At 44.5% G+C, this 22659-nt stretch overlaps 1 protein-coding gene across 7 annotated transcripts in view; it reads left to right on the top strand.

Moving 5' to 3' along the window:
• Positions 1 to 11400, top strand: part of KIZ (kizuna centrosomal protein) — a 120501-nt gene extending 109101 nt beyond the window's left edge. For all 7 annotated transcript variants that reach the window (XM_050745440.1, XM_050745438.1, XM_050745434.1 and 4 more), the window contains 2 exons: positions 9060 to 9103; positions 11261 to 11400. In XM_050745440.1, the coding sequence (XP_050601397.1) occupies positions 9060 to 9103; positions 11261 to 11358 (142 nt within the window). In that variant the 3' untranslated portion in view covers positions 11359 to 11400. The remainder of the gene's footprint in view (positions 1 to 9059; positions 9104 to 11260) is intronic.
• The last annotated feature ends 11259 nt before the right edge of the window (positions 11401 to 22659 follow it).

Consider the following 22659-nt stretch of genomic DNA (forward strand, 5'->3'; position numbering starts at 1 on the left):
CAATGACTTTCTTAATAAGCGTTACAGATTAATACACACAAGCTATAAAAGATGCAAAGAGATACTCTTAGCACATTTATACATGCTCATTTCATTGTGATGGTGGTGGGGTTCGGGTGCTTTCATATGCCGTTTTTTCAGAGCAGCAGCTTCAGTGCATGAGCCGTAATAGAATCCGATGTTTATTGTATTATAAATCACGGGCAAGTAGGCAGATTGGCAACAGTTTATTATTAAAGATTCTTTCAGTGTAAATCTTTTTCTACCATTGTATTTGCTTCAGCAAAATCATTTTGTGGTTGAGTGGGGATGAAAGGCATAATGTACGAAGGAGTGAGTCCTAATAGGAAGCCGTTCTCCAAGTAAAGACCACTTGTTCCCTTTTGTTCAGGGGTGCATGCCAGAGCTTCCTCTCCTCTGCAAACATTGTCTCGCTTTACCTTCCCCAGCAAGCGGTTTTCACTCTCCCGGATCCATTTGTTCAATGGAGAGTATATTTTAACAGCCTGCCCTTAGCTTGCTGGTTCCTGCCTTGTAACTTCAGCTTACTGGTTGGACCAGATAATGTTTTACCAAAAGGAAAGGGTGTGTGCTTGCAGCATAATTGCCTGGGGGAAAGGTAGCAGAAGTCACCCAGCCACAGTTCCCTGGCAGGGCCACCATGGGTGGCATTCTGTGCCAGCCTTGCAGCCACCAGAGCGGCCAGTGGAGGGCGCCAGCCTGCAGCTGATGCTCTGGTGGGGGCGGTGGCATTTTCTGTCTTTGCCTGGTCACTGTGCCGTTTTCCCCAGGATAACATAAAGATTATAAGGAACCAATAGTCCAGTGAAATAAAAATGAGTTTTTCCTGGAAGTCCTTTAGGTTCTTATATAAAAGCACTCTTCTCTGTCTTGCGTTTGGCACATCTCCGTTCTTAAATTCCACTGAATTGGCAGCTTCCTAAACATGTCACGTTTCTTATCACAAGCCTACATACTTTGTTTTTTCTGCACAAAGCAAATAAGAACAATGACTTGCTTGATTATTTGAAGAGAAAAGTTAACAAGTTGACCTCAGGTAGCCAAAAGTGGCATCTTCTGTAGGACCCCTGATTAACCATCAGGGGGCGCTCAGACTTTGTTAAATTACTGATAGGCCTTTAAAACCTAAAATTAGTGTTTACCGAGATTTGTTGGCACAGTCACTGGGATTTTTTTCTTTCTGGATTATTTTTTGCCTTCTGTTTTTCAGAAACATATGTTTGTTTTGGGGAACGTTCCAGCTGAAATTGCTCCTTTAGAAATTGTAATACTGATTTCCGCTAGCAGTCAAAAATTACTTAAAATTTTAGAATTTGGAGTCTAAAGACCATGTCTTCTCATAAATTCGCTATTTTCAGCCTGCTAATTAGACTTCAGAACTGGAAGGACACTTCCTGCCGGGAGCCATTCCTCCTTATCCTGGACGTCATAGACAGTGCTCCTGGCAGGACCCTCTGAGTCTTATTGCCACACTCAGTTGGTGAGGCCTCAAAGTCACAATAACTTGGGTATATTTGTTAATAGGCCATGGCTATTTTTTCTTTTTAAAAAAATGATATGACAGGCCAGACACAGTGGCTCACACCTGTAATCCCAGCACTTTGGGAGGCCAAGGCAGGCAGATCACTTGAGGTCAGGAGTTCGAGACCAGCCTGGCCAACATGGTGAATCCCTGTCTTTACTAAAAATACAAAAAAAAAAAATTAGCCAGGTGTGGTAGTGTGCACCTGTCATCCCAGCTACTTGGGAGGGTGAGGCAGGAGAATTGCGTGAACCTGGGAAGCAGAACTTGCAGTGAGCCGAAATTGCACCACTGCACTCATCTGGGCAACAGAGCAAGACTCTGTTTCAAAAAAAAAGAAATGATGGCTGGGTGCGGTGGCTCACACCTGTAATCCCAGCACTTTGAGAGGCTGAGGTGGGTGGACCACCTGAGGTCAGGAGTTCGAGACCAGCATGGCCAACATGGCAAAACCCCATCTCTATTAAAAATACAAAAATTAGCTGGACATGGTGGCAGGTGCCTGTAATCCCAGCTACTCAGGGGGCTGAGGCAGGAGAATTGTTTGAACCCAGGAGGCAGTTTGCAGCGAACCGAGATCGTGCCACTACACTCCAGCCTGGGTGACAGAGCAAAACTCCGTCTCAAAAAAAAAAGAATAAAAAGATATTGACCATGAAATTGAGTCAGTGTCTTACTAGCATGAGGCTTTCTCTCTGTTCTTTTCTCCAAATTCCACCCCCTGCTCCGGCTCTGGCCAGGAATGAGTATCTGACACCCACCTTTGCTGCCACAAATCTCTCAGGGGGCCTTTGTTGCCTGCACCCCTGTCGAGCATGGGCAGTCTACACACCCTTACCAGCCAGCTCCCCTTGTCCTCCTGCTCAAGAAAGTTAACAACCAGACCGCATGTCATTGCCGCATATGACCCACTATTTCATGTCCCTGGCTTTTAGTGGAATGCTCCTGTTCCACTCTTTTACCTGGTTAAGGCCTTCTAGATTTTTCAAGGCTTAACTCAACCTTATGAAAGTTTCCTAAGCAGAGACCTGGCTGTACAGCATGCCCCTCCTGTGGTCTCCCTAGCTATTTCTGTTACCATCTGTAGTGCAGGGATAGAAGCCATTTCCCAGTACCCTCCCTCCCACAGTGGGCAGGCTTCGTTTCATTTATTTATTTATTTAGAGACAGGGTCTCACTCTGTCACCCAGGCTGGAGTGCAGTGACATGATCTCTGCTCACTGCAACCTTTGCCTCCCAGACTCAAGCAATCCTCCCACCTCAGCCTCCGAAGCAGCTGGGACCATAGCCCGGCTAATTTTTTGTATTTTTGGTAGAGACGACATTTCGCCAGGTTGCCCAGGCTGGTCTCAAACTCCTGAGTTCAGGTGATCCTCTCTCCTCGGCCTCCCAAAGTGCTGGGATTATAAGCGAGCCACCGTGCCCAGCAGCGGGTTTCTTAATCACCAGTGCTGGATAGTCATTGCACTTCCTGAGTGAGTAAGCATGGATGTATAGCTGCACCATTCACTCTAGTTTTGTTTTTTTAAAATAAAAGTCAGTTTGTACAAGTTCCCTTACTTCTGTATGGCATCATGTACTTGAGCTGCAGGGAATCATGCATTTCATACAGTTATCTGCATAAGTGTGTGTGTGTGTGAGAGAGAGAGAGAGAGAGAGTGTGTGTGTGTGTGAGAGAGAGTGTGTGAGAGAGTGTGTGTGAATGTGTGTGTGTGTGGACACATACATTTTCAAAGGGAGACTGGTGATGACTGTGAATATGCCGTCTGCTCGTGCATCTCCAGTTTCAGGAAGCAGGACCTGTGTGAACACACTTGCAGAGTCTCACTGGGGTTCTTCCCTGGCTGTTGTCTTGTCTGCTGATGGAAAGGTGTCTGGCTTCGGGCCCTGACCTTGATGAGAGCTCTTGGCACATGCTGGAGGCCTGGAACATCATCCCCCAATTCCACTGTCATCAGTTCTCAGCCAACCCCACAGTTGCCTTTTCAGCCCATTTCATGGTATTTATTCTGGTGTCAGTCTCCTCACTGGAGCATGAGCACCTCAAGGGCATCGAGCGAGTCTGTCTTGTTTGCTGCTGCAGCCCCAGCACAGAGTCCGATGCCTTGCTCTGCCCCTGCTCTTGGAAGGCCTGGCTGAGGCAGTTGCCCTGTCTCTTCCCATTTCAAGGGCACCCACTTGTCAGCTTCCTCGAGGAAGAAACTTCATGCATCTCAGGCCTGTCTTCTCTCCGTCTGTCCCCAAACTTCCCATTCCTCGGCCCCTGTTCGTGAGTACTCATCACCTCCACTTAGAACCCACGGCTGCACATCACCAAACTGAGCACATGCTTTTGTTGATCCACATGTGCTGACAGTGCAGTGGCACTGCTTACTGAAGTCTGCTTTCTGCAGGCTCTCACAGGATTGTCTGCAAACTTCTCAGAACACTTCCAGGAAGGCATTGCTGTCCCCATTCCACAGACAAGAAAACTGGTGCTTGAAGAGGTAGAGAACTTGCCCGGGATCACGAGTGAGCAGAGTCTGTCTGGCCCCAGAGCTGATTCTGTCTCAGCTTCTGAAAGCAGATCACATAGCCAGGCGCATGCTGCGGCAGGGTTCTCCCTGCCCTACTGTTTTACTGCTGCTCAAGAGGCCCTGTGGGGCGGGTGTCTACAACATGTGCATTTGTAGGAGTGTCCTGGGAAGAGCATTTTGTTCCACTTCTGCTCTGCTGCTGGCTCACTCTGTGTGTCTTAGGACACATCTCTCAACCTCTCTGGGCTCCACCACTGTACAGTGAAGGCTCTGGATTGATAATCTGTGAATGCCGTGTTCTAATTGAATAGTGGGTTTCTTGGCCTTGGGTATTCCGTGTCTCATTTTTGTCTTGTTGGCTCCACAAAGCAAAACCTACTATTGTCAGTCATCCTTACTATCTAACTTTATATTGATGTTGACTGTGTAGACCAATTCTAGCTACATTAGCCTTTTGTTCATATAAAATGAACCACTGACACGTAATTGTTACTGTTTTCCATAGCACACTGTGTCATCCTGACTCCATGTGTAGAGTGTTCACTGTGTACCAGGGCTGCTCTCAGACAAAACCTGTTCTGTTGAAGTCCTGGCTGGCCCTAACTTCTTAAGTTTAACAAGGTTGAGAACAAAAGTGACGTTGATTAGCATTGGCCTAATCTGGTTTATCAATAGCAGGGGAATTTATAAGCAGTTACCAAAATGCATCCAAAATGAGATGGCTTAAGGGCTAGGTAGAGGGGGAGATGTGGTGAAGTCAGCACAGCAGAACGGCAACAAGTGAGCACCTCCCTAATGGGGTATTCCCCTAATGGGGAATGGGGTATTCCTGGCACAGCTGGGAGAAAAAATGACCAAAGCTACTGGGAAATTCTGCAGAGATAATTGTCCCATTATTTTTTAATTAATTAAAACTAATTAATTAAATTTTTTTGAGACGGTGTCTCGCTCTGTCACCCAGGCTAGAGTGCAGTGGCGCGATCTCAGCTCACGGCAACCTCTGCCTCCCAGGTTCAAGCGATTCTTCTGCCTCAGCCTCCTGAGTAGCTGGGATTACAGGCACGTACCACCATGCCTGGCTAATTTTTGTATTATTATTAGAGACAGAGTTTCACCATGTTGACCAGGCCAATCTCGAACCCCTGACCTCAGACGATCACCCGCCTCAGCCTCCCAAAGTGCTGGGCTTACAGGCGTGAGCCACCACACCCAGCCAATTGTCCCATTCAAATGAGAAGAGTGGAACATGGTTATATTTTAGTTTACTCAGTTAATCATCTGCAGTGTCTTGCTGAAAATGGTTTATTTTGAAGTAGGACCTCCAGTCCAGTTGTAAACTTCTAGGGAAAAAATACCAAGTCTACCCTCCGCGGTTCCAAGAGTCGCCCTGAGCCGCGGTGCGGGGAAAGGCAGGCTCTCTGACCTGCAGCATGGGCCTCATGTGAGGCAATTCTTTACAGCAGTAATGGCCCTTGGGCCATGCCCAGGCCCCTGCCTGGGTCCATACAGTCCGCAAGCTAAGAGTGGTTTTCACATTTTAAATGGTTGGATGAAAATTAAAAGAATAATGTTTCATGACATGTGAAAGTTATATGAAATTCAAATCTCAGTGTCTATACATGAAGTTTAGTTGGAATACAGCCACATCTTTTAGTTTACAAATTGTCCATGGCTGTTTTCATGCTACAAACACAATTGAGTAGTTGTGGCAGACCGTATAGCCCACAAAGCCTGAACTATTTACTCTCTGGTTCTTTACAGAAAACCTCTGCCTTACAAGATGAAAACTTTACTTCTACACTCTCAGCAAAGATTCAGCAGTTAGATTCCGAGCACATAAGACCACATGGTGACCGTATCCCATGGCCTACAAACATGACTCTTCGATTTCTTTTACTTTCTGAAATGCAGTTTTGCAGTTTTGTTTTTCTTTCATCTACTCTAGTAGCCAAAGTAGTTGGCTCTGTCCAGCACACCATAGAAAGTTCTCAGGCTTCTCCATCAGCCTTGCCTTAGCTTTACATATTAGGCATGACCTAGAGAAAAAAAATGTTGACCCTAAGAATTCTGTATAATAAAACATCAGCTATGAATTGCAGGGTCACATTGACTTTCAGAGATTTTCCCAAAAGGAAAAATAATTGCCCCTTAGATATGAGAGTGGAGAACAAAACACTGAAAAGCACGCTCTGCCCGTCTCCGTGGGTAGACCATGCACCACGCACATTTAGCTCTGAAACATGTTTCCTGTGAGAAAACCAGTAACACAGACAATTAAGAACCATTACACAATTAATTCACATTTCACTGGGATGTTTACTGGCTCCCTGTGGCTTAAATGTTCTCAAAGCCACACTGTGTAACCACAGGACAAACAGAAAAAGCAAGTTCAAGTGGCCTCATAGAGACATGGCTTCAGGAAATCATTTTTTCCTAGAGTGCCACATGCAGAAGCGAGGTCCCTGAAATGCTCAGTGGGTCACCTCCGTGGTGGGACTGAGCGTTGCTGGCTGATTGCTTTTGATGAGTTAAGTGACAACTAACACACACGCGCATAGATGGTTCTCATGTTGTTTGTGTTTACGGCCTTGTGCATGACTTTTTCCTTTTTTTTTTTTTCCCCCTTTAGCTTTTCTGGGTTTTTATTTTTATTTTTTCTTTGCCACCAGGGAAGCCAAAGAAACTTAAACTTGATTCTGAAGTGCAATATTAAATAGAAATATGTAAATCAAGTATTATATAATTGAATATTGATCAAATGCCTTTAAGCAGGGCCCTATGCTTAGTGAGGTTCACTTGTTCATTCCAAGTGAACATACTAAACACCTGTTAAGTGCTGTGCACCGCGTTACCCAGGTGAGCTGAAACAGCTGTGGTCACTGCCCGCATGGAGCTTGCAGTTCAGAGGGGGAGGAGTGGCACATCTGTTCGCTGCACAAGTGGATGTGAAACAGCAACTTGACGAGGACTCAGTGGTGAAGATAGGGAGTCAGAAGTGGGAAGACTCCAGGAGGACAGCACGACACTCCTGGGGGATCCACCTTGGAGGCACTGCTTGAGATTTAGGTCTTTGTGCAGAAATCAGTGGAAAGGCATTGAAGAATTTTAAGCAAGGAAGTGGAGTGACCAGATTTGCATTTCAGAAAGCTCACTCTCATTGCCTAGTGGGAAATGGATTGTAGGGGACAAGATGAGTGTGTGTCACTAGTTAGGAAGTTGTTGCAGAGAAAGAAGCAAGAGCTGATAGTTTTGTTGCCCAGTGTGCTGGCAGTGCCCAGGGAACTGGCGAGGACTGCTGGAAGTATTGTGGGGAGGTGGGGGAATTGGCAGGACCGAGGGCCAGACTGGGTGTGGAGGAAGGAGGAGTGGAGACTGGAGAGAGGCTTGGGGGGACTAGTGGGTCGGGGGTACCATTTGCTGAGATGGAGCTGAGCTCACCTGCCACTGTGTCCTCAGTGGACACAGGCCTCAGCTCTGTGTCAGGGGCTCCCTGCTGCCACACCTTGTTCCTCAGTCCTGGCCTGTGAAGGCCTCTGCCTTTGGAGGTGCCTGGCTCTCTCTGTGGTCCTGCAGCTCCCCCGATTGCCTGCCACAGTGCCCTCGTCCTCCCAGCTGGCAAAGATTTCTCCTGTTCCCCCTGTGGCTCTTCTTATATGGACCGTGGCTGGCAAATTAGCCTCTTTCCACCCCTCCTAGCATTTTTATAATCCACCCTCTCCTGCAGCACCTAGCCCAGTGTCCTCAGATAGCGGGAGGTGGGGAAATAATAGACATCCCTGCGGTTGCATTTAGTGTGTGTGTGATGTGTGTGTCACTTTCTGTAAAACGGGTTCTTTCAGGCTCACCTCACTGGCAGGTCCCCACAATCCTGGCAGCTCCAGGACTGTCAGTCAGCTGCTGGCCTTTCCAGATGCTCGTAGGGGTCTTCCATGCTTCATGGAGAAATGGCTGTGAGTGCTACTCAGTCATGGCAATTAAAGAAACAGGCACTAAATTTAAAGGGAACACTGAAAGATAGCCTAGAAAACAATACATTAGCGAAGCATGTTGTTCTGAAAAAACAGTAAATTATAGCAAAAGGTAGATTTTTAAGCCAAAAGTCAACCAGACTTGGCCCAAAGGGAAGGAAAAGATATTTGCAGGGTTTCCTTTGTCAGAAGAGCAAGGCCCTGGCCTTGAGAAGGGCAGTGGTGGTACGTGGGGTAGGGCAAAGCGTCAAACTATGCACCAAGAATGGTTTCTCTACCAACATCTCCTGTGACCATTCAGGCAATTCTTTAAAAATCTCAGCATCATAAAACATTTGAGTGCTGCTCCCTGGGGAGACTTTTAAATTCATTAAAATTGCAAAAACTCCTGAAAAGGCACACAGAGAAATCATATCCTGTGGAGCAAGTTTTCTTGCCATATTGGCCTCAGTCGAGAAGTCACTCGGTCCTGGATGCCATGAACACTAGCATTTGTATGACACTTGCAGTGCCCTCTACCAGGTGTTTGTGTTGAACTCCTTCCTTAGGCTGTTAGTATTGCTGCCACTGGTTTGACTCAGTATTTTAACTTCCTTACCAACATCCTGAATTCCCTACTCTCAGTGTTTCATTTTTAGCTTGCCTGAAAGCACTAAAGCTTCACGCATCAGTGTCTTCCAGAAGACTGTTGAGGGAAACCGGTCCTCTGCCTCAGGGGCCCATGCGATCATCCTCCCCCAAGAACACATGGCCCTACACAGGCACAGCTCAGCAGCGCGGGGTGGGCCATGCAGACCTGCTGAGGGGACACACCCAGGACGGGAGCAATGCTGTTGAGTAGCGACCCTCCCAGCAAGGCCACGCTGCATCCCGATATTTTCCCTTTACTTTTAAACTCTGGGAAGTAAGTGTAAAGTTCTAGCCTCCAGTGAATCAAAGTGCTCCTTCTCTAATGCATTCATTATGAAAATACTAGTTTCATTGTCTTTTTTTTTTTTTTTCCAGAACTTAGACTGTTTCTTTATTTTGCAGGCATGAAAACAAAAAGAAACCCATGATCAAGTTAAAATCTAATGGTAAGAGAGATAATCGGACAACAGATTTTCTTTTTGTGTTTTAACCAAAAAACTCTGTGACATGCATTTGTTGTTTACACCCTCATGTGAGTCCTGAAGCGGGCATGCTCACAGGGACTGCCATTGCAGTTCTCCCTGGGGTGGAGCCTGAGGGCTTCTGGAGGCTCCGTTCTTCACAGACAGGACCACACAGGTGCCATGGACCTCAGGGGCAGAGCATTGTAATTTGCAAGTATGAATTTGCAGGGCATCCTGGCCTCCATGTCTAATTAATTATCGGCACCATGTATTTTACCAATAAAATGTTTCTTGACTCTCCCCATCCTCGGAAGCACCCATTGCTCATGACTGGACAGGCTCTTGGAGTAACTCTAACTGGTTTCCTCATACCGAGTTCCTCCCAGCTCTTGACTGTCCTTCACCTGGCCACCAGCCTCCAGACCCTGGCTTCCCCCGACCTTCCTGTGTAAGGACTGCCGATGCCTCCCCGTGCCTGCAGTGTAGTCTGAGCTTTCTCCATTCCTGGGAGGCCTCAGCTCTGCTCTCCAGCTTATTCCTCCCAAGGTCCCCTGTTTGGGTCAAGCCACAGTCAGCTTTTTTCAGCTGTACCACACCTATGCCTCTGTACCTTTGCCCGTGTTGTTCCTTCTCTAGGGAGTTCCTTTTCCTTCTCCTCAGCCCAGTGAGCTCCTATTCATCCTTCAACCCCCAGCTCACAGGAAAAATCTAGCCACCCTAACACTGTGGCATATCCCCTGCCCAGCTTGGGCTCTCTCAGCTCCTGTCTTCTTAAACTGCTTATACCTTAAATTAAAGGTATAATTCGATTAATAGTTTTACTGCCAATAACAAAAATACCTACTATTTATTTAGCACCCACTTTGCTAACGCAGCGTGGAAACTAATTCAGAGCGGCTGTAGAACCTAGGCCTAGGAATCTGCATTTTTAGCAAGCACCCCAGTGTGAATCACTCTTCTAGAAGGACAGCTACCTACTGTGGGGGAGACAAGTACCCAGGGGGTTGTGATGGAGAGTACAGGCTTGAGTCAGATGACTTGGGTAGGACTCCCAGCTTGGCTACTCACAGGCAGTGATTGTGGCCAATTTCTTAACCCCCTCAGCGCCCATTTGTTTGCTCAGTGAAATGGAAACATTAATACTTACCTTGCCAGACTGGTGTGAGGATGAGATCGGGTCGCATATGAGAAGTCAGCACAGAGCTGGCAGGTGTTGCCATGCGGGTGTCCGCAGAGTTAGGGGATTGTTGATGCGGTAGACGCAGTGCACTCCACCACCACATCCTGCCAGACCACCCACAGGGCACCTCAGCTCCAATTCACAACGCCCACAGCTTCCTGCACCAAGCAGCTGTGTCTCTCTGCCTGAGGGCTTTCTCTGGCTGCAGGAGCATGCTCAGCCCTCACAAGGCAGCCCAGAGTACCACGGAGTTGATGCCCTGGGTTGAGAGCAACCCTCAACCAACAGAGGCAAGTTGGTGGATCAGTAACCCCGCTCCCTTGCTCTTCACTGGGACAACCTTGGGGAGAGTTCTGCAGTCTCTCAGGGGGCCCCAGCAGGCTGAGCCCTGCCTGTCCACTCACTGCCAGGCACCCACTCATCATCATACCCTTCATTGGCTTCCTGTCTTCCTTGTTACACTGTCTCCATGGTTCCTGGGTTCACCTCTCAAGTAAACGATGTGAACCAAAGCCCTGTCTCAGGCTAACCATCTCTGCTTATTCCTCTGTCACGTCTTTCCCTTCTCCTCTCTGCTCTCATAAAGAAGAATGGGAGATAAAAGTGGAGGGACAGCTGAGGTGGGGCGGCATCAGGCTGATACAGCACACCAGGGAACCCTGCTTCCATGTAACCCTGACTTTAAATCCCTATCCTGTAATAAAGAGTTGGGCACAACAGAAGGGAAAAGGAAGTATTCTGCAAATTGTTTTCCATAACAGTGCATAGGACACACTTTGTGTAATTTGTGCAGTGTGACATGCATTTGGGTGTGTCTGGTCAGGTACATCACGTGGTGTCCCTGTTAGGCATTTTGCAGACCGACACTCCGCTTAACCAGTCCTTCCATGCTCTGCTGTTTTGTAAGCTCTTAACCAGAGTGCAGAAATGTTAAATGACTGTCTGGTTTTATTTTCCAGCCCTCTGGGATGAGTCTGACGACAGTAACTCAGAAATTGAGGCTGCTTTACGCCCTAGAAACCATAACACCGATGATTCTGATGATTTTTATGACTAACATGCTGTGACATCTGTTGTAAATAAAGTCTTTAAACACACTGAAACCCTGTGTTCATATGTGATGTCCAAAATGAATATGTTCTTTTAAGTTTTCTAATTGTTTCATAGGAAAACTTAGGACTACATTGCTATTCAAGTGAAATTTTATGACATAAATATGAACTTGCATATTCATTTTTAAGTGTCATCATGAAGCAAAGTGATAAATGCAATGCCCATCAAAATTCAAGGTAGTTTCTATGTTACGAATTAGCCAACTGATCTTAAATTCATGTGGAATTCAAGAGACCCAGAATAGCCAAAACAATCTTGAAAAAGAAATACAGTTGGGAGGCTGAGGCTGGTGGATCACTTGAGGTCAAGAGTTCGAGACCAGCCTGGCCAACATGGTGAAACCCCATCTCTACTAAAAATAGAAAAATTAGCCAGGTGTGGTGGCATGCACCTGTAATCCCAGGTGCTTAGGAGGCTGAGGCAGGAGAATCGCCTGAACCTGGGAGGCAAAGGTTGCAATGAGCCGAGATCACGCCACTACACTCCATCCTGGGTGACAGAGCAAGACTCCGTCTCAAAAAAAAAAAAAAAAAAAAAAAAAAAAAAACCGTTGGATTTCTCACATTTCCTTATTTCAAAACTTACTGAAAAGCTACAGTAATTGAGATACTGTGGTACTAGATAAACAGAAATCAATGGAATATTGACTGTTGATTCATATGTATCTAGAATTGAGAATACAAAAACAAACTCACATTTAGGTAAATTAATTTTTCACAAGGGTGACAATTTCTGCTACTCAATGGGGTAAAGAATAGTCTTTTCAACAAATGATGCTGGGACAAATGGATAGCCACATGCAAAAGAATGATCTTGGATCCCTACCTCACACTATGTACAAAAATTAACCAAAATGGATCAAGAACCTAAATATAAGAGCTAAAACTATAAAACTGTTAGAAGTAAACATAGGTGGCCAGGCACGGTGGCTTATGCCTGTAATCCCAGCACTTTAGGAGACTGAGGCAGGCAGATCGCCTGAGGTCAGGAATTCAAGACCAGCCTGGCCAACATGGTGAAACCCCGTCTCTACTAAAAATACAAAAATTAGCCAGGCATGGTGGCAGGCACCTATAATTCCAGCTACTTGAGAGGTTGAGGCAGGAGAATCGGTTGAACCTGAGAGACGAAGGTTGTAGTGAGCCAAGATCACACCATTGCACTCCAACCTGGGTGACAAGAACAAGACTTGGTCTCCAAAAAAAAAAAGAAGTAAACGTGTAAATTTATCTAACCTTGGATTAGGCAACAGTTTCTTAGATATGACCGCAAAGGCTTAGATGTGGTTGCAAAAGATACTATCAAAGTTAAGGCCAGGTGCAGTGGCTCATGCCTGTAATCCTGGCACTTTGGGTGGTCAAGGTGGGTGGATCATTTGAGGTCAGGAGTTTGAGACCAGCCTGGCCAACATGGTGAAACCCCATCTCCACTAAAAATACAAAAAGCCGGGCACGGTGGCACATACCTCTAGTCCCAGCAACTCGGGAAGCTGAGGCAGGAGAATCGCTTGAACCCAGGAGGTGGAGGTTGCAGTGAGCCAAGAGAGCGCCACTGCACTCCGGCCTGGGTGACAGAGTGAGACTCCATTTCAAAAAAAAAAAGTAAGTGAAAAAACAATCTATGGAATGAGAAAATATTTGCAAATTATACATCTAAAAATGGACTTGTATCCAGAAATACATAAATAACTCTTATGACTCAATAATAAAAAGACAACCCAATTTCTAAAATGGGCAAAGGATCTGAATAGATATTTCTCCAAAGAAGATACACAAATGGCCAATAAGATGCGTGGCATCATTGGTCTTCAAGGAAGTGCAAATCAAAACTACAGTGAGGTACCCCTTCATGCCCTCTAGCGTGACTGGAATCAAAAAGGCAGGTAACAAGTGATGAAGAGGTGGAGAAATCGCTGGCAGGGATGTGAAATGGTGCAGCAACTTTGATAAACACTCTAGTAGTTCCTGAAAAGGTTAAACATAGAGGGATTATTACCTAATGATTCTACTCCAAGAGAAATGAAAACATCTACACAAAAACTTGTACAGGAATGTGTACAGAAGAATTATTCGTAAGAGCCAAAGAGTGGAAACAACCCAAATGTCCATCACTTATAAATGGATAAATAGACTATCCATAGAATAGAATATCATTCATCAGTAAAAAGGCATGGAGTACTAATCCATGCTACAACATGGGTGAACCTTGAAAACATTATTCTAAGTGAAAGAAGTCACTCACAAAAGACCACATAATGTCAGATTCATTTCTATGCAGTGTCTAGGGTAGGAAAATCCATCGACAGATGAGTGGTTGTCTAGGCCTGGGGTCGGGAGAGGAGTGACTGCTGATAGGAGGAGTTTTGGGAGGGATAATGAAAATGTCCTAAAATTCATTGTGCTGATGACTGTATAATTCTGTGGATACACCGAAAACCATTGAATTGTACACTTTAAATAGGTGAATTATATGCTATGTAAATTATATGTCAATACTGTTTAGAAAAAGGAAATTGGTAATTCATACATCTTGGGGTCTAGTGACTCGAGTGACTACAGGCAACTCTTGGTGCAACGCTTTCTTTTAAATGGTCACTTTAGTCAATGTCAGAAGTTAATTGTGCAACTCAGGAGCCTGGGGGTCATGGTGGGTCATGTGACTACTCTGGCTTCCTTTGGGCCCTCAGAATCTCTGAAGCTGAAATGATTTTTAAAGCATTGTGTTTCGTTTTTAAATCACCTCCTGCTTGTCACTCACCCTGCTCAAGAACTTGGGAGTTGTCTTTGATTCACTCCTTTATTCTTCCTTCTCTTCACTCAGATTACCAAGGCCCTTCCTGTCTCTTCCCTGCCATCATCACCATCCGCATCTGAGCCTTCACACCTGAGTTTCTGCAGCAGCTGTCTTGATATTGCCCTTGGCAACTAAGAAAAATCCTGCCATGTGTTTCCTTTTTCTTTCTTCTTAAAAAGATATAATTTGTGTATTATTAATTTGCTAATAAAACAGCTGCTATTTATTGAGCACCCTATTATGTCCCGGACACTTTGCTTGCTTAGCATAGGAACCCAGAGCTGATGCAGAGACTAGGAATCTGCATTTTTAGCAGGCACCCCTGTGGGAATCACTCTTCTAGAAAGACAACTATCTACTGTGGGGAAATAAATTCCACTCTGAAATCCGTGTTTTTATCCATCTGATGGGAGGCAAGGAATGTTGGCTGTTTGGTTTTTCTGTTTTGTTTTGTTTTTTTCTTTTTCTTTTCTATTTTTTTCTTTTTTGCATTATGTTGTTCTGGCTTAGTTACTCTAATAAGAAAATATTTCATTCTTTGGTTTTTAAAACTTTTAAGCTTTATACTCCAGCATTGTTTTTCTATATTCTCTCTTCCCTATCCACCATTATTAAATAATGGGAGTTGACTCTAATGGTAATTCTGCACATAAATAAGGGGGTACATTATGGCTCAAAGCACACGATGGAAAGATTTAGAATCATGCTATTTTAGGACTGGAAAAGCTTTTAGAGATCACATGGTCTTTGAAGTTTAGAGTCAAAAAGGACATTATTCATCAAAACTTCTCATTTTAGAAAACTTGGTCAAAAGTGATACATAAATAAGGCAGCCAAGTGAAGAGCAATATGGATACTAAGTTGTCAGTAACACTAAGAAGGCAAGGAAGGAGAAGTGTGCCTGGCAAGGATTGAAGTTAAATGGAAACACATGACTTGCTTTGGCCAATGCAATGTGAACACAAGTAACTGATGCCACTTTTGGTGAGAAGGTTTAGTGCTATGTGTGATTCTCTGTGTCCTCTTTCCTGGGTCAGCAGCCATGGCAGCATGGGACAAGTGGAGCCTGCATCAGCCTGGGTGCCTCAGTGACTAGGACGGGCAGACCTCCCCGCTGATCATGTTCGCACCACTGGAATTGAGAGGTTGTTACCACAGGAAAATTCTGGCCTAGCCTGACCAATATACTATTCTTCCATTTACGTATATTCTTTTCTTTTCTTTTTTTCCTTTTGTGTGTGTGTGTGAGACACAGTCTCACTCGGTCGCCCAGGCTGGAGTGCAGTGGCAGGATCTCAGCTCACCGCAACCTCCACCTCCCAAGTAGCTGGGATCACAGGTATGCGCCACCATGCCTGACTAATTTATATATTTTTAGTAGAGAGGGTTTCACCATGTTGGCCAAGCTGTTCTCGAACTCCTGACCTCAAGTGATCTGCCCTCCTCTGGGTCCCAAAATGCTGGGATTACAGGCGTGAGCCACCACGCCCAGCCATTTATGTATATTCTGATTAGGCCACGTGTAATTTAATTTTGGAGTGGTGAGACTTGCAAGGTTTCCTAAATGCTCACTAAATAAACATTACACCTTTAAGATTTTTTTAAAGAAAATTTGATACTGAATAAAGAACATCTTTTTTCCTTTTTCCAGTTGAGAACCTGAAGTGTCTGTGGTTAGACTATTTCTAAATGAAGTGTTAACAGTTACAGTTGCAGAAGGTGAGGAACAAGTTGCACACCTTGGGGCAGGGGTTGCGGGACGTTTTTAGAATTGAGCTATGGTAGCCAATAAATGGGAGCCTGTTGACAGGAAAAACTCCAGAAACCACAGCCTGCTGGGAAGCCCTCTGTGGTCTCTGGAAAGCAGGCACAGCATCTGGAGCATTTCTCTGGGTATCTGTATATATCTCAACTGGAAAATAGCAAATGAACTGGGTTCCTCCAACCATCTGACCCAAGAGGTAGAACTGAATTCTCCCTCCTCTCCCCATTTCTGATGTGGGCTGGACTTAGTGACTCACTTCCACAGAATAGAGATGGAAAGGGGGAAATAGTCATGGTAGAGTGGAGAAACCTGCCTGACACCACCCTACGTGATGAAGGTTAACACCCATGAGTGATGACTCGTGTGGATATCTGGAACCCTGACATGCTGCCAGGAGACAGGCACTTCTCCTCTACAGTGTTCTTTCTGAAAAATCTTAACCACAGCCTAATCATGAAAAATATCAGATCACCTCGGGACATTTGACAAAACACACAGCCTTTACTCCACAAAACAGACAATGTCATGAAAAGCAAGGAAACACTAAGAAACTTCCACAGACCAGAGGAGAAAGAGACATGACAACCAAAATGCATTGTGGAGCCCTGGTGGGATCCTCGAACAAAAAAAAAAAAAAAAAAGACGTTCGTGGAAAATCTGTGGAAATGTGAATAAAGTCTGGAGTATAATATTAATGTACCATGTTGGTTTCCTAGTTTTGACAAATGTGCCACAGCAATGTAAGCTGATAATATTAAGGGCAACTGAAACTGGGCTAGGGCTATATAAGAAATCTGCATTATCTTTGCAACAAATCTAGAATTATTCCACATAAACTAACCTCCGTCAATAAATGTTATTGACACTTGGGTGACACCCTTCCACACTTTTTCTATGCGCTTATGATTTTTCGTTCTCTTAAATGTTTCTATTTTTAATCTAAAACTTACCAGGCTTATAGGATTGATACCCACTAAGGAAACAAAACAGGCCTGGTAGGCCTTCAACCAGGGCGCTACCTTGCTATGTGTCAGCAATGCTGATGGGGTATACAGAGTCCTAAGTCTTAACATCTTTTACCTAGAATCACGTGCTGCACTGGTGATCGTCCAGAAGAAAGCCTAGGCTTGGTGCTAGTCTTTAAAACTTTGCTAACCGTTTTCTTACTTCATAGCAGTAGAGTAGGCCTAGGGCCCCACACTAGTAGCAAGCAAAATTTTCCAGCTAAAATTTAACCTTTTGTTTTTCTTTTTAGTTCCTTTCTATTTATCTCAAATGACTCTGGTTTAAAATGTATAGGAGTGGCCAGGCACGGTGGCTCATGCCTGTAATTCCAGCTACACAGGAGGCTGAGGTGGAAGGATCACTGAGTCTGGGGAGGTCAAGGCTGCAGTGAACCATGATCGTGCCACTACACTCCAGCCTGAGCAACAGAATGAGGCCCTGACAAAATAAAAGTAAAATAAAATGGATAGCAGGGATATAAAGTTCCCTTTTAAAATACATTTTAGGGAAAAAGAAAATTGACCTTCAAAAATAAGCTAAAAAAAAAAAATAATAGAACAAATGCTAGGAGGGCATGACCAAGTGGAAGGAGGGGAAAGCTGCTCTGTTACCCTCACCAAACACCTCCCTGATGTATTTTGGGGTTTCCAGAGGATCAGGCTTCATGGGAAGGTCACACATGGGGCCCATGGCTAGTCCTGTTTCCCAGGTGAAAGCACTATCACTATCACAGTGTAAGTTAATAACCCGATCTGCCCATTGATAAATCAAACTTTTGTGAGTTTGATGAACATGTGGATACTGTGAACTGGTGAAGCACCAGGACTCACAGTGTTAAGGACTCTCAGCTCTAGATCTGGGGTAGTCACTCCCCACCAACTCCCAACTGAAATTCAGATGCAGCTTTAGTATTTGGTCATTCTGCAGTCCTTTCCACCACCCCCGCCCCCCGAGTAAAGGATATTTTTGGGGTTTTTTTTGTTTTTGTTGTATATACTTTAAGTTCTGGGGTACACGTGCAGAACGTGCAGTTTTGTTACATAGATATATACGTGCCATGGTGGTTTGCTGCACCATCAACCCGTCATCTACATTAGGTATTTCTCCTAATGCTATCCCTCCCCTAGTCCCCCACCTCCTGACAGGCCCCAATGTGTGATGTTCCCCTCCCGGTGTCCATGTGTCCCCATTGTTCAGCTCCCACTTATGAATGAGAACATGCAATGTTTGGTTTTCTGTCCTTGTGATAGCTTGCTGAGAATGATGGTTTCCACCTTCATCCATGTCCCTGCAAAGGACATGAACTCATTTTTTTTACGGCTGCATAGTATTCCATGGTGTATATGTGCCACATTTTCTTTATCCAGTCTGTCATTGATGGATATTTGGGTTGGTTCCAAGTCTTTGCTATTGTGAATAGTGTCACAGTAAACATACATATGCATGTGTCTTTATAGCAGACAGTGTGGCAGTTCCTCAAGGATCTAGCTAGAAATACGATTTGACCCAGCAATCTCATTACTGGGTATACACCCAAAGAATTATAAACCTCAGTCCTTTTTGGACACTCCCCGTGTGTGGGCCCTTGTTATGCTAGTCACTTGGAATGCAGAGATGAATGTAGCACAGTCACTGACCTTGGGATACTCACACTCCAAGAAAGGAGGAAAAGCCTGAAGCATGGTGCATTACATACATGATGGTGGGAATGATGCCCCTGACATACAATGGGATGCATCCTGACAACCTTATCATAAGTCAAAAATAGAGGTAAGTTGAAATGCATTAAGTAATCCCATCATGAGGTCAAAAATTTTAAACCATTGTAAATTAGGGACCGTCTGTGTATGTCCCCAAAGCTGAGAGGAGTGAAAAATAATTTCTCCTAAGGTAGAGTTAAGAAAGTTTCCCATGGGAGGTGGCATTTATACAAGATGGAGTGAATCTGGAGGCACAGGGGACATAGGCAGAGAAATGGCACCTGCAAGGCTCAGTGGCACAAAGGAATGTGTGTAAATGAAGCATGATTAATCGTCGCATGTAGCAGCATAAGGAACATGTGCAGCTAGGTGAGGGCTGAGTCCATGAAGGTAGGTGGAAGTAACTGAGAAAGGAGTAACTGCAGATTGGAAGGGCGGAGACAGAGTATTCATTATTCATAGACAATATGGTTGTTAACAAAGAAAATCAAGAGACTTTGAGGGCTACACCTTAGAACCAGTGAGAGGTCGGCAAGATGGGTAGATATAAGGGAGTGTTAGGGTGGTTTTGTAATGGTAGTTGCCTGTAATCCCAGCTACTCTGGAGGCTGAGGCAGGAGAATCGCTTGAACCCAGGAGGCGGAGCTTGCAGTGAGCCAAGATTGCGCCACTGCCCTCCAGCCTGGGCGACAGAGCAAGACTCCATCTCAAAAAAAAGAAAAAGAAAAAAAAAAGAAAAAAAAAGGAATCGTAGTTACCTCTTAATTGATCCAAAAGCCAATGCGATTTCAATCAAAATCCCAACAGGTCTTCCAGGTACTTGACAAGCTGGTCATAAAACTCAGAAGGAATTTAAAAGGACAAAATGTTGAAGACAATTTTGAAGAATAAAGAGAAGGAGTCTTGCTATAGCAGAAATCAAGATTTATTATAAAGAGCAGTAATTAGGCCATGTGGTATTGACTCAGGGATAGAAACATGGAACAGAATGCAGGCTCTAGAAATATTCCCAGGCGTGAGAACTGGGTGTGGGATCGACGTAGTATTAGAAATCAGTGAGGTGATCACCAACTTCCCAGTCAGGGATGGACCAACTGGCAAGACACATGGCAAAACAGAAAATTAAATTTCCACTTCATCCCTAACACGAAAGAAATTCGTGCTGGGATAAAGAACTAAATATGAAAAAGAAAACTTTAAAACTTTTAAAGAAAAAAAATAAGTATTTTTATGACTTTGAAGCAAGGAAGAATTTCTTAGCCAAGACAGAAGCAGCACAAACTCATAAAAATATTGATAAATATCACAACATTAAAATTTAAAACTTCTGCGGCTGAGCACTGTGGCTTATGCCTGTAATCCCAGCACTTTGGGAGGCTGAGGCAGGTAGATGGCTTGAGCCCCGGAGTTTGACACCAGCCTAGGTAACATGGCGGAACCCCGTCTCTACCAAAAATAGAAAAATTAGTCAGGTGTGGTGGTGTGCTCCTGGAGTCCCAGCCTCTAGGGAGTCTGAGGTGGGAGGATCAATTCAGCCTGGGAGGGCAAGGCTGCAGTGAGGTGAGATCACTGCCTGCCATCCTGGGTGACAGAGGAAGACCCCGAAAAGAGAGAGAGGAAGGAAGGAAGGGAGGGAGGGAGGGAGGGAGGGAGGGAGGGAGGGAGGGAGGGAAAAGAAAGAAAAAGAGAAAGAAAGAAAAGTTTTTAAACTCTGCTGTGTGACAAAAATGCCAACAAAAAAAGACAAATCATTGTCTGGAGGGTGACATTTCTAGGATATATATCCATCAAAGACCTGTATGTGGAATACATAAAGAAATACGTACTGAGAAAAATACAACTCAGTAGAAAAACACAAAGGATCAGAATGAGAAGTTCATAGAAAACGAAATTCAGATGATCAGTAAATGTAAAAGATTCTTGAACTCACTAGCATAAACTGTAAAAGTGACACATGATAAGGTGCCATTCCATACCCAACAGACTGGCAGAGAGTGAGAGGCAGGTCACACTGACAATTGGGAAGGACTTCAGGGAAGAGGGACTTTGGCAGTGTGAAGAGCCCATTTGCAACATCAAGTGAAGTTATAGACAGGCATGTCCTGACTCAGCAACTCCATTTCTAAATGTATACTCTAGAGCCACGCTACCCAGCACAGTCATCACCAGCCACATATAACTTGAGCACTTGAAACATGACCTGTCCAAATTATGAGACACACACTGGATTTGAAGACTTGGTCTGCAAGGAATAATGTAAACTATTTTATTAATGTTTATATTGTTCATATCTTGAAATGGATATATTGGATATATTGGGTTAAATGTAGCATCAAAATTAATTTCAACGGTTTCTTTTTTTACCTGTTTCTTTTTGCTTTTTTTTTTTTTTTTTTTTTTGAAACAGAGTTTCACTCTTGTTGCTCAGGCTGGAGTGCAATAGCGTGATCTCAGCTCACTGCAACCCCCGCCTCCTGGGTTCAAGCGATTCTCCTGCCTCAGCCTCCCGAGTAGCTGGGATTACAGGCATGCACCATGACACCCAGATAATTCTGTATTTTTAGTAGAGACGGGGTTTCTCCATGTTGGTCAGGCTGGTCTTGAACTCCCGACTTCAGTTGATCTGCCCACCTCGGCCTCCCAAAGTACTGGGATTATAGTGTGAGCCGCCATGCCCAGCCTCTCTTTTTGCATTTTCTAATGTAGCTACTAGAAAATTTAAAATTACATATGTGATTTGCATTTGTGGTTCTATTATATTTCTATTGGCCAAAGCTGCTATAGAGATTTCTGGCCATTGTACACAAAGACATGTCCAAAATTTAATTGTGGATTGTTTGAAATAGGAAAATTTGGAAGCATTTGGGCCCAGGGACAGGAAAATGATAAGAAACACATTGCTGGAGGATTTATACAGCTAAGGAAACATATGTAAAAGTGAAAAAAGAAAAACAAAAGCCGGGCGCGGTGGCTCACGCCTGTAATCCCAGCACTTTGGGAGGCCGAGGCGGGCGGATCACAAGGTCAGGAGATCGAGACCACGGTGAAACCCCGTCTCTACTAAAAATACAAAAAATTAGCCGGGCGCGGTTGTGGGCGCCTGTAGTCCCGGCTACTCGGGAGGCTGAGGCAGGAGAATGGCGGGAACCCGGGAGGCTAAAAATAATGTGTACAATTGAAAACAAAGTAATTCAATGTGTCACTTAAAGATAGAGAGGAAAGGACTCATAGAGAATAAAAGTATAAAAACATGGATGGAAGGGTTTTGTGAGCGCTTCAAGAAAGCGATTAGCTCTGGGGAAGAAAAAAGAATAGGGTGGGTGGTACACAGAGAATTTCAATCCATCAGTAGCGGCTTACTTTCTTAAGCAACTTGGCCAGGCACGGTGGCTCACACCTGTAATCTCAGCACTTTGGGAAGCTGAGGCAAGCAGATCCCTTGAGCCCAGGAGTTCAAGACCAGCTTGGCAAGCATGGCAAAACCCAGTCTCTAGGAAAAAAAAAAAATACAAAAACTAGCCAGGCATGGTGGCACAGGCCTGTTGCCCCAGCTACTCCAGAGACAGGTGGGAGGATTGCTTGAGTCTGGGAAGCAGAGGTTGCAGTGAGGCGACATCGCACCACTGCATTCCAGCCTGGGCAATAATAGAATGAGACCTTGTCTCAAAAACAACAACAACGACAACAACAATAAAAACCCAAATACTCTCTCAGCTTCATGTACTTGTGAATGTAGAAAGACATAAGACATAGATAGTCTTCAGTTATATCATTGATCACCACTAATTTTTAAACAATTTTCCAATGATTGCGTGCTATAAAAATGTAAAATGGTATATATATATATATATATATATATATATATATATATATTTTTTTTTTTTTTTTTTTTTTTTTTTTTTTTTTTTGAGACAGAGTCTTGCTCTGTCACCCAGGCTGGGGTGCAGTGGCCGGATCTCAGCTCACTGCAAGCTCGGCCTCC

The sequence above is a fragment of the Macaca thibetana genome, chromosome 10 (assembly GCF_024542745.1).
Source record: "Macaca thibetana thibetana isolate TM-01 chromosome 10, ASM2454274v1, whole genome shotgun sequence".
NCBI lineage: Eukaryota > Metazoa > Chordata > Mammalia > Primates > Cercopithecidae > Macaca > Macaca thibetana.